Consider the following 12,783-nt stretch of genomic DNA (forward strand, 5'->3'; position numbering starts at 1 on the left):
CTTCCATACACATTATCTACAATGGGGGTTAACAAAAAAATTCCCATATTTTTATAGTATGCTGAAAACCATTTATGACAACTCAAGTGCCATTTCATGGAGAGGTTACCAGGGGTCAGACATATGATCAATCCAAGATTGCATACATTAATGTTTCATGTAGACTTCCCCAATATTAAACCACACTTAAAAAGAAACATTTTCACATTGGAAACAAAATCATTCAATTCCCACATTGGCAAATCTGGGATACATGCATCTAAGGCAAGGGTGCCCAATACGCCAATCGCGATCTACCAGTCAATCGCAAATCCAGTGTGGGTAGATTGCACAGCACTGCAACGGCTCGTCATTCCGCACTTCTATATTTTTCACTTAAGTTTTGTTTCATTAAAACCGAAAGAAAACACGGTCACGACGAGATTTCAGGTCGATTTTTAGAACTGCAATTAAATGAATTTGCAGCAAAGATGCAACGTAGTGGTAAGAGTCTGCATCAATCAAGTTATCATTTGTTGCAGCAAGAAAGGCAGAGGATGATCAGGTAAAGAGGAGGAAAGTTGAGAATTGAAATAAACTAAGAGAATGACAAACATAGTGAATGAACGATCATACAGATGAAACAGATACACAACAGAGATGTAAATGTTGCCAAGGCTGAAAAATGAAAGGACATGCAATGAATCAGAATATTTGAAGGCCATGTTAAGTCACAGTATGAATTATGTATTAATAATATTATTTGGATGGATAAGTGACTATACATGGCTTCAAAATATTAGGTTAAATTACAGTGATCATGACTCAGTAGTATATTGTGACTTTTCCTTTTAAAATTTTAACAGAGGATGAGACAGGAGAGTGAGACGAAGAGGTTGAAGGGACAGAGACAGGAAGAGAGGAGAAAGAAAGAGAGGACACCAGTGAGATGCATGTGGAGTCAGCCTAGGACCCAGCTACATACAATGAACAAAGACACTTACACACTCTCTCTCTCTCTCTCTCTCTCTCTGCTCAAAAAGGGGAACACTAAAATAACAAATCCTAGATCTGAACGTACTCTTATGAAATACTTTATTCTTTACATAGTTAAATGTGCTGACAACAAAATCACACAACAATGATCAATGAAAATCAAATTTATTAACCAATAGAAGTCTAGATCTGGAGTAACACTCAAAATTAAAGTGTAAAAACGCACTACAGGCAGATCCAACTTTGATCTAATGTCCTCAAAACAATTCAAAATTAGGCTCAGTAGTGTGTGTGACCTCCACGTGCCTGTATGACCTCCCTACAATGCCTGGGCATGCTCCTGATGAGGGGGCAGATGGTCTCCTAAGGGATCTCCTCCCAGACCTGAACTAAAGCATCCACCAACTCATAGACAGTCTGTGGTGCATTGTGGTGTTGGTGTCCAAGACATGATGTCCCAGATGTGCTCAATTGGATTCAGGTCTGGGGAACGGGTGGGCCAGTCCATAGCACCAATGCCTTCATCTTGCAGTAACTGCTGACACACTCCAGCCACATGAGATCTAGCATTGTCTTGCTTTAGGAGGAACCCAGGGCCAACCACACCCGCATATGGTCTCACAAGTGCTCTCAGAATCTCATCTCGGTACCTAATGGCAGTCAGGCTACCTGTAGCAAGCACATGGAGGGCTGTGCGGCCCCCCAAAGATATGCCACCCCACACCATTACTGACCCACCGCCAAACCGTTTGCTTTGGAGGACGTTGCAGGCAGCAGAACGTTATCCACAGCATCTCCAGACTCTGTCATGTCTGTCAAATGTGTCAGTGTGAACCTGCTTTCATCTGTGAAGAGCACAGGGCACCTGTGGCGAATTTGCCAATCTTGGTGTTCTTGCATGGTGTTGGGTTGTAAGCACAACCCCAACCTGTGGACGTTAGGCCCTCATACCACCCTCATGGAGTCTGTTGCTGACCGTTTGAGCAGACACATGCACATTTGTGGCCTGCTGGAGGTCATTTTGCAGGGCTCTGGCAGTGCTCCTCCTGTTCCTCCTTGCAAAAAGGCGGAGGTAGCAGTCCTGCTGCTGGGTTGTTGCCCTCCTACGGCCTCCTCCACGTCTCCTGATCTACTGGCCTCTCTCCTGGTAGCGCCTCTATGTCCTGGACACTAAGCTGACAGACACACACAGCAAACCTTCCTACCACAGCTTGCATTGATGTGCCATCCTGAATGAGCCGCACTACCTGAGCCACTTGTGTCGGTTTTAGACTCCGTCTCATGCTACCACAAGAGTGAAAGCACCGCTTACATTTAAAAGTGACCAAAACATCAGCCAGAAAGCATTCGAACTGAGAAGTGGTCTGGAGTCACCACCTTCAGAACCACTCCTTTATTGGGGGTGTCTTGATAATTGCCTATAATTTCCACCTGTTGTCTATTCCATTTGCACAACAGCATGTGAAATTGATTGCCAATCAGTGTTGCTTCCTAAGTGGACAGTTTGATTTCACAAAAGTTTGATTGACTTGGAATTACATTGTGTTGTTAAAGTGTTCCCTGTATTTTTTTGAGCAGTGTATATTATATCTCATTTTATAAGCTTGCTCCCATGCCGAAAAAAGTGTGAGCACCCCTGCTCTAAGGTATAATAAATAAAGCTGTCTTTCCAAGATGTGAAAAATACACTTTGCCTGAAACATTTTATTCCACTTGCACATAGCAATGAACGCTGCAGCTGCTAACAAAGTCTCAATTTCAGGCTACATGGTGGAGTTCTGTCACGTCCCTTGCCCCCTAGACTGTAAGCTCAGCGACTGGTCACCCTGGTCGGCCTGCAGTGCATCCTGTGGCAGCGGGTTAAAGATCAGGTCCAAGTGGCTAAAAGAAAAAGCTTTCAACGGGGGACGCCCATGCCCAAGGCTGGATTTGAAAAATCAGGTAAGGTTTTTCTGTGGTGCTAAAAATTCAGTATCATTCTTTGCAGTACAAGAGGAAAAACACACTTTCGAATAAAAAGAAACTCATATTTGTTGTCTTTTGAATAGTGCATTCACTTAGCAAAATTAAAAAAAACAACATTTCAGTGCCCTATATAGTGAATAGGCAGTGATTACAGACACAGCCAGGTTTTACTTTGAAGAAAATATTGTGCAAACAAAATTGCCCTGTTACTTTTCCCCCTACTAGATTGTTTCTTGGGATACATTTAAGAGAACATTGATGAGGGCAATTGTCTTGACATCCAATTTACATGCATTTGGGGGTTGGGGGGGCCTCTTAATTAAAAGTAATTATTTTGTTCATTAAGCAAAAAGTCCACAATGTTAATTTTTACACAGACATACACCCTTCTCTTGCTAGGATAAGGGTGCATGTAAAATATAATTTATATGTAATTTATTTTACAAATTTGCATTGCGTTAAATGTAAAATCTGCCGTTAGGAGGCTCTCAATCAATGAAAATAACACAAGATGACATCCTGGCTCGCAGGGAATCATGGAAGTCATTTTCTGTGCAACCCTCTGTTCCTTTGTCTCACACTCATGGTGTTCGGACAGGAGTGGACACGCAATTCACAGCACATTCTGTTGGCCAGTGGTAACTAGGAATTTTGGTTACAACAGTAGCTAAGGTACATGTACACCTATTCGACTCTTTGAGGTCTCATTTGAGGTCACAGCACTTTTCTGAGAAGTTCAATTCAACAGAAAAAAGGCAGTCTGGAGCAGCGCTTTTTGAAAAGGCATTGGCTTTTTAAAAAGTGGCAATGTTTTTTTCCTATTTCCTTAGGGTTATATGTAATAAAAGTAACAACAATAAACATTTTGTGTCAGTCATGTCAGCTTATCATGGCAGCTGCCGTGACAAGACACATCCTGTTACAAGTATACAATTATGGATTTCTCTAGCTTTGAGAACTGTTGCAAATGTTTCAGGTAATGTAAGTACTCACCAAAAAAAATATATTTAACATGGGTTAGTAATTTTTTTATTTCATATTTGAATGTAAAAATTGTCATAACATTCTACATATTATCTGTATCTTTTCCTCAAGCTCTGGTTTTGTTGCAGCCTAATGCTGTCAAATAATACAAGAGTGGTTCTGTATTCTCATCACATTTCAATAACACAGTTTATTATCCATCAGCTAGTGGGACTCTTGGGTGACCTGTTCATTTTCTGGTATCTCCAGTCAGATCAAATCATTTGCCTTGCCAGACATGCCCTTTTCTTGACATAAAAACAAGGCAGTGTTAAGTACCAAAAGGGAGGATAGAGTTGAGGGACGTGAACAGATGGGGGCTTGTGATTTTCCTCAGTCAGGCTTTATCTATAGCTGTGAATAATTTGCGAGAGCATATTTCCCATGGTTTCATGGTTCAAAGAAGGAAAGTGTTTTATGAATGCTGCCTGTATGCTTGAATGGGCTTGAAAGGACACTTCAGTTTGTAGAGGTCGATATGGAAATGAGAAATAACTGTGAGAAAAATACTCCACTGTGCTCAAGTGGCGATTTGTGTACAGATGGTTAAGAGCCCACTAACAAAGTCTATATGGCCCCTGTAGTAATGCCCTGCAGTAACCCTCACCACTGGATTTGGAGCTTGTTGTTGCAAATGCAAATCATGGATTTATTCTAAGATCAGACTGATGCACATTGCTAACTTCATCAAATGGGTCTCTTAAGGAAATTATATCAATAGGATATGTTGGTGTAAAGTTAATATAAACTTTACTCTAGTTCAGTTAGGCATTGCAGTTAGGTTAAATAAGGACACCCCTGGATGGTTAGAATTGACTACTTGACATGATTTCAAACAACCTACTTTCTGCCTGAGCCTGTGAACTTCTATTTGGTTTTTAAGTAATTTTTTCAATCTCTTTTGGAATATTCACATTCCCAATGGCATCTACCTCCCAAAGATCACTTGCTCTGATAGAACCAACTGGGATCTATACTCTGTAGCTTAAATGTGGCTAGGCTCACGTCAACAGATGTTTTCCCAGAAATCATGACCAGAAGTGACTGTTATAAAATAGATGAAATTTGCAGTGCACTACAACTCATACTCTCATCACCTGGTGAGTGAGAAAGGAAGGACAAGGGAGATATATAGCCAGAAAGACAGAATGAGCCACCAAGAACATATAAAGCAAAACAATTGCCACAGAATCAAATTGTGTCCTGAAAAGGAGGTTGTCTGTGTGATTAAATGTGAAGTACTTGTCTCCCTCAAGTGCATATTTGCAAAATGATTCACAGCAGGCTTGTAAAAGGATATTCAATGTTGTTTTATCCTCACCAAAGTCATTTTTGTCAATTGAAACTTAAAAACATTTGCATACACCAGAAGTAAAAGATTGATGCCCTGATTAAGAAAACTTGAGAAGGTATTCCTGTTACTGTCTTTGTTAATTATAAAACTTTCGATGTCATCCATTCTAATTAGGGATGTCCAGATACCAGTATTCGGCATCGGTCCGATACCATCTTAAAGTGCCTGTACTCGTAAAACTACGCGGATACAACGGCATCGATACCACTTTACTGCAGGCGCGATAGCCACTGCCTCAGTCAAGTGTATTTTTAATTTGGTAATTGACTTAATGGTTTATTTTATTGTTTCTGCTGGGCTATGCATGGGTGTAGATTGAGCTTTAGTATCTTATGTCATTTCTATTTTGCAGACCCCTTTCAAAAATAAGATGCCCTACCTGATAACAACCAGATATTTACAACAGGCACATGTGTACTGTACGTATGGAAAACTCTTTGATTGAATAATATAAACTGTCAACTGTAGTTCAATTAGGAGAGACTAGGGATTAGACTCCATCATGACAACATCATGTACTAGGAAGGGTAATGAGGCTAACAGCAGGATAGGATACCCCCTATGGAGTCTAGACACTGGTTGTGGCGGTGATGATAGCAGAATACAGGACATGATTGGGTTTCTGAAGCTGTACTTGAACTCTTCTGGACTGGAATTTGAACATGGTAGGAGGATTGGTTGAGAGAAATTGAGGCAGAACACCAGAATGATACCATCCACCACAGCAAGCGCTTCAAGCTACGAAGCTATAAGCTAACTAGTTTGCAGATTCATGAAGACTTCTGAACGTACTTCATTTGTTTTTCTTTCGAAATTGTGAATTATTGCTATGTACTGGGTTGTTTAATCCGAACAAGGAAAGGACAAGAAGTACGTTTTCACCACTTGCCGATTAGAGATTTAAGCGCGATGCAATGTTTACATTGGCTGCTATTGGCAGAGGACACAATAATGAAATGACTGAAAACCTTCAGGTAAGACAATATTCCTGATCACACACAATGATACAGTCGTATGCAGTAAAGCAACAAATCACATAGAAGTTTTACAAGTTAGCTGTTATCAATGTAAACCCGCCTTGTTCGTGTGTGAACAAGGCGGTGACTTTGACTTGACAATATAATGCATAGGTTTGTTAGATGCATCTCCCTGTTTATTTTAATTTGCTGTCTACCGTTTATGATGGCACACTGTTTTCATTTGTCTATAAAAGCATTTACCTTACCCTGCATTCCTGTGTACACCAAAATTCAACATTATAGACTTGTGGAAGGAGGCTGAATGCTTACTTATCAAAAAGATGGTCACCATTATTTCACTGCCTTTTATCACCTAAGGCAAGAGTAGCTTAGCAACTCAAATAACTTTATCTAATACAGTATATACTTGGAGAAACCATAAAATTAACTGCAACCAATATGAATTTGATCTTTTAATTAAAGATAAATATATCAGTAATACAAAAGTCTCTTGGTACCCGCTGTACTGGCTGTCTGGAGTTGAATATTGTTTTCTGATGACCTGTAAGACAAAGGTAGGCAGAACAACACGACTGTCTTTGCTCAGTCTCTCCCCTTGCAGGATCCATTCCAGAAAGTGGCGATAGGCAGCTTGTGTATAAAACACTGAGCACACTGTCAGCATTACGTATTACGCATTATTGATGTTTTTGTAAAATCTCAATAAAAAGTTAATTTAGACGACTTCAAAAAATAAATGTTTTGCTGCTCTGATGTCCATCAATAGTATGCTTGTCTGTGCATCTAGTTATTACAACATGTTTTATGAAATTACAATAAATTGACCAGAAATGCACCAATACCACTTTGTTGCAAACCAAGTTGAAGTACAAGTACTTACATTTGGGTACTAACCAATATCGAGTACTTATTTATGTCACTGAAGTGAGGCATAACTTAGTTTTTAAGATGATAAAAGACAAATAGGCACACGGACAAACACACACACACACACACACAGTTAGACACACAGACAGACACTCTCAAGCAGGCACACAGAAATAAACATACATGTTGGTACTTTACCTTGGATCGAGTAGCCTACAGTAGCAAATGTGGTGTTTGTGATGGGATGACAGCTGGGAATGTCATACTGAGGCTCCAAAACACTTAGAAGACGACGAAATTCTGTATTATAAACAACTGACAACGGCTGGTGATCAAGAGCAATGACTGGGGCAGAGCTTCTGTTATTTTTACTGCACGCGGGTTATCTCTTGACATTTTCTCTCGCTTCTCCAGCGTTAGCTGCAAAGTTGGCTGTACCTTTCTCACGCTGCTAGCTTTAACAAACTGTGAATGAATACATTTCCACACCGCTGACATCTCGCTTCTCCAAACTCTTTTTCTTGCAGGACAAAATTGTCTTGTTAGAATCGCTTGCGGGCCACAGGTTGTTTTTTTTTTATTTTTTTAGAAATATTTTAAATAATATTTTAAGGAACATTTTGTATGTTGACCTCTTCAAAATAATGTAAATACACAATAACTAATTTCAGTGAGAAACTATTTTGTTCTAATTTTAAAAATTCTAGCAAAAAACAGCAAGGCTGATCAGAATCAATTTTTATTTGTTTTTCCCAGAGTAAACCCAGAGCCTGTAACATGGTAATATTTTTGTAGAAGCTTTCTGTATTTAGCTCAGGTCACTTCTGGGGACAGCAAAACAGTGTAATATAACATGTAACAAGTAAAAATAGGACTGTCAAAATTATGTGTTATAAGTGTGTGTAATGTGTTGTGTTTGATTAATTAATAATTAAAATAACGTGTCTTAAAAAAAAGTAAGCTGATAATTGAACTCCGTCCGGAGTAGCATTCTAAACTTGAAGACACATGCCAAAAATGTCAAAGAACTTTTGACTGTAATTATTTCATATTTCATCCATGTTATTCAGTAACACCAGGGTCAATTAATAAGTCCATCTGCCCTGTCTCCTCCTTTGCCTGTCTGCCTCTGCCTAGAAACACACAATTGCATACAGACTCACACAGTGTCTAGCCCAAGCACATATCAGACATATTGCTGGGGACCCGACCTTCTACCTGGCACAGTGTCTTCCTTGGGCAAACACCTGACATTGCTCCTGCTGCTTCTCTGGTGGTGTGTGAATGTGTATGAATTAGTTAAAGGGATACTTCTCTCATTTACATGAAGCTGTGTATCATTAGAAACATGGTAGTAGTGTTGAATGGTCGTGAATCCAGCCCTCATTTTACCCTGAGACGACAAAAATATGTTTTTCTTTGCTTGAAAGTTTTCTTGTGATGCAAAAATCGTCATATTGCATCACATGAAGAAAACTTCCAGGCAAAGAAAAACATATTTCTCTTGTCTCAGGACAAAATGAGGGTTGGATTCACGACCATTCAACACTACTACCATGTTTCTAATGATACACAGCTTCATGTAAATGAGTGAAGTATCCCTTTAATACTGATGGAATACATAGCAACATCGGCCATCAGTGTGTGAATGGGTTGGTGTGACCTCATACGTAATAATGTGTGTCATACACACTCGGAAAGCAACTGAACAAAGTCAAGTCCATTTAGAAAAGGAAACAGAGAGGCACAGAAACCTTATTGGAAGAAACTAAGTGGGAAATAGTACTATTTTAAATAAAATCATTGTTAAAATGATAACTTTCTTTTCTCAGATCACCAAGGGGAATGATTTCTTTGTTGATAAAAAACACACCTCAATGGTCTCCTCCTTCCAGTCGTCCTCTTGATGGGTCTGAGAAAGGAAACAAAATCTAAAATTTGATTCATTATCGTCTTTTCTGTTTTGGTTAACATTTGGATGATGTGTTAGTGTAAACAAATTCAATACATTCCTATTTTATCATATTATTACGCTTTAAATACCAAACAAAGCCAAGCTTTTGCCTATGCCATTGAAACTTGGAAAATGTATCTTCTTTTAAATTAATAAAAAGTATTATTAACTTAACTGCCACAGAATAAAAAACATCTTCAGGCATCTGGGTGCATGAAGAATACAATGAGGGCTTTGATCACATTCCTTTCTCATGGTTGAATTTTTCTCCTCCCAAGAGCTGTTATCCCCCCAGTCTTAAATCATCAGGATGTGTAAAGGGCTCAGTGTGTCAGTAGAGCTTAAGAGCAGCTGATAAACTCAGAATTTTTATTAAGTTGGTGCAAGCTCCATTGTTCCTTAACACTACAAATGTTATTTCTTGATTAGTTTGTTATGTGGGTTTTTCTAATTGACAAGTGGTACCAACACGGTTAAATGTCTTGGGACATGAAGCTGAGTTTTCTTTTCTTCTCTCACATTAATTATCAACAGTGCCCTTCATTTTAGTATTTATTAAAAAAGAAGGAGAAAACAACATAGCTCTAGTTTTTATTTTATAATATAGTGCTTTTCTGACAAGTACTAAAAAGCATCTTATTTACACTGACATACAATGGCACTCAAACTTCATCTGAGATGTCATCATGACATGGGCATGCACAGTCCACTGTGTCTCTTAGAGGAGTCAATGATTTCTGACTGATCCAAGGGGCTTACGAAACTGCACTCCTTTTGAACGTGTGGCTACACATGATTATAAGAGGGATTTATTGAAGACAGGCTAAGATTTGTGTTCCCATTTTCGTTTTTGTTAAAATTCCAGCCCTGTAGGAGGGCCTGTTGTCACTTCATGTGTCCTTTTGTATGGTTATGTGGATGTGTTCTTTCACATTAATCATATAGCAAACCTTTATGTATTTATTCATTTATTCGTTTGCATGGGATTTTTATCACGTATTTATCTGGTGTTTTTCCTACAATTTCCATGGCATTGAAGTGGCAGGTCAAAGCTGATTGTTTTTTTTCTTGAGATCTGGGCTTTTAAAATGAACCACGAGCAAGCAGTGTTTAGATGGTTGCATAACTAATATATCTCAAATAATTTTATCTAGAGCTTTTATTATTTTACACTCAAAGCAAGGCTTTCCTTTTGCTTTTTGTCAGTTTTATCTGTTGATGAAGTTAGAAATACCAGATACAGCAAGTAAGGACATCACAATGAGCAATTTCATTTATTTATTAAACGTTTATGAAAGAATGTCCTATTTCATTTTAAATTCTATCACTCTGTTACATTGCCTTATATAACCATTTAGCTTAAATTGTACAGACTTTAGAAAAAGGTATTTAACATACTCTAGGACATTACATCACAACAACAAAAATATCAGTGACGCATAGGGATACGTATGTTGGCTATTGAATTTAGTTATCTTTACCGATTGGATCCTTTTTAGGATGTGCAGAATAATGACTTAATGAATGCATCCTTTTAGGATGAACATCGGTCATTGCATAAATCATACATGATTTGGCTTCAACAATATTTTTGTAAATGTCCAAAGTATCCATGTTTTCAGCATATTTTAGTTAGCAGTGTCTTGGATCAGGGCATATATTTTAAATTTCCATAATAATTTTAGACATTGTGAATTGTATCTTGCCAGGAGTATGATTACATTTAGTCACAAGAGACCCTACATGCATATAATTTTTATACCAACTCTCCTCTCACCATCTCTGGACAAATTAATTTCTCTGAGTTGCCTTCAGCTGCAGGTCTGACCATTGCACAGCTGTTGCAACCAACTGCAGCACTTAAAAATTGTTGCAACACCATAAATCATTCGGTTTGGCAAAATATCAAGCACTGGTAGAAACACAGTAGATAAACTACCATCCTTTGCCCTCATTAACAAAGAAACAAAGAATAAGAAACGTTTGTACCTTGTATCTTTTTCTTTAATGTACGCTTAACTAAACATTTTTGTTATTGGAGGCTTAATCCAAACTAACAATAATATTGTTGTTCTCTCCCCTGCCTAACTTCTGTCTTGTCATGCCATGCTAATATGGACACCCACGCAGGCTCAGGTCAGTGCTATTCATTCTGTACATATACTTTGCTTAGTTAATCAATATAAAATGCATGCCAGATCTGTCCAAGTCATATGTACTCTGTGACCTTTTTGTGTTTTCCTTGGGAGAAAAAATAATAGCTTCCTTAGTAAGACTGCTATATGGATGGAAATCATTTTTGTGAATGCGTCTGGATGATGTCTCATCGCTTTTAATGATATTTTAGAAAGAATAGTGCTAAACAATATTCAGGTATTATCATTTTTGTTTTCCTTTTTAGAAGAATCAGTTTATATCACAAAGGATAAATAAAACAAAAAAGCAGAGAAAATATATTTACTACATAACTCCTATTGGGTTGTGTTTTTGTGGTAGTGGGGGAGAAAGTTGGAGCAGAGCAGTTGCCGTTTACCCAGCAGGGGCATCTGCAGGGACAGATGGGAGATGATGAGGGTTTGTAATAGGCGTCTGTGTGGCCCTTAGGGAAGGGAATACTCAACACACAGTCACTTTTTCTTGTCTGCACACTCAAACACACACATCCTCACACTTACAGACACTCATTACAGCTTGTCATAGCTTTTCCCACAAATTGTCCTCTGGAGTATAACTTTACTGTGGCAGGTTGTTACATAGATTGAGAGTAAACATGTGCTTACAGGACCATTGCACTGGCTGTTCCCTTGGTTGTACAGACATGCCAGTGAGATAACTAGTTGAGAGGGGACAGGTGAATAGACTCAAAATCCAGCCAATTACAGCCTTTAGCTGATGTGCCTATTGCCATGGTCATTGTTTTGTCCACGCTCTTCATATCATATAGAGATTTAATTTTAGTACAGGAGAGGAATACTACTTTCTGTCCGTTCCTGTCTCAGTAGTAACATGTTAATTGAGCATCAGTTAGTTCAAAGCCCTTAAGTGATGGATCATAGACTTTCTGCCATTGAATTATCAATTCATTTTTTTGTTATTCATAGTCTATTATTGTGTTTTCACTAATACTGTTAGTCTGTCATATTTTAAATGTAAAGGGAAATTATACTTGTGCTAAAATTGTTTAAAAGGTCAGCAACACTTAGTCAATGTTTAACTGCTTATATAGTAATAAAAGCATAATGGACAACACAAGCAATGTGCCGAAACATAACTGTTGTCAGGGATGGAGAGGTCTCTCCATAGATGTGTCCATCGAAGCAGTTAAGAGAGGCTGTTTTTTTCCCCAAGATGCTATTGCTCCACTCAGAGAGTAAGCTTTGATCTAAACAGTGAAATTGATTTAACATTTTTCAAGTATGGCATCAAAATACAACCTGAAAAACCCCAGTCCCCTCCTTTCACCTTATCTTATGTGAAAAAAGCTCTGTCAGCATGAGGGTTTAGCTCTACACAGAGTAAAGGTGCAGACAGCTTGCAAAACAAGAGCAAACTGCATGGAAAAGGACAACTTTTTAGGCATGTTTGCATCTGAATCTCATTAGCCTAAATCCGTTGTGAGTTATATCTTGAGACCTGCAGAGGAGATAGTTGGAGCATATTATGTG

General features: G+C 38.5%; 1 protein-coding gene across 6 annotated transcripts in view; it reads left to right on the plus strand.

The window, feature by feature from the left end:
• thsd7ba (thrombospondin, type I, domain containing 7Ba) overlaps positions 1-12,783 on the plus strand; it is a 419,860-nt gene that overhangs the window by 353,260 nt on the left and 53,817 nt on the right. For all 6 annotated transcript variants that reach the window (XM_079357145.1, XM_079357149.1, XM_079357150.1 and 3 more), the window contains one exon: positions 2,738-2,916. In XM_079357145.1, coding sequence (XP_079213271.1) covers positions 2,738-2,916 — 179 coding nt within the window. The remainder of the gene's footprint in view (positions 1-2,737; positions 2,917-12,783) is intronic.

The sequence above is a fragment of the Symphodus melops genome (genome assembly GCF_947650265.1).
Source record: "Symphodus melops genome assembly, chromosome: 12".
NCBI classification, from domain to species: Eukaryota; Metazoa; Chordata; class Actinopteri; order Labriformes; family Labridae; genus Symphodus; species Symphodus melops.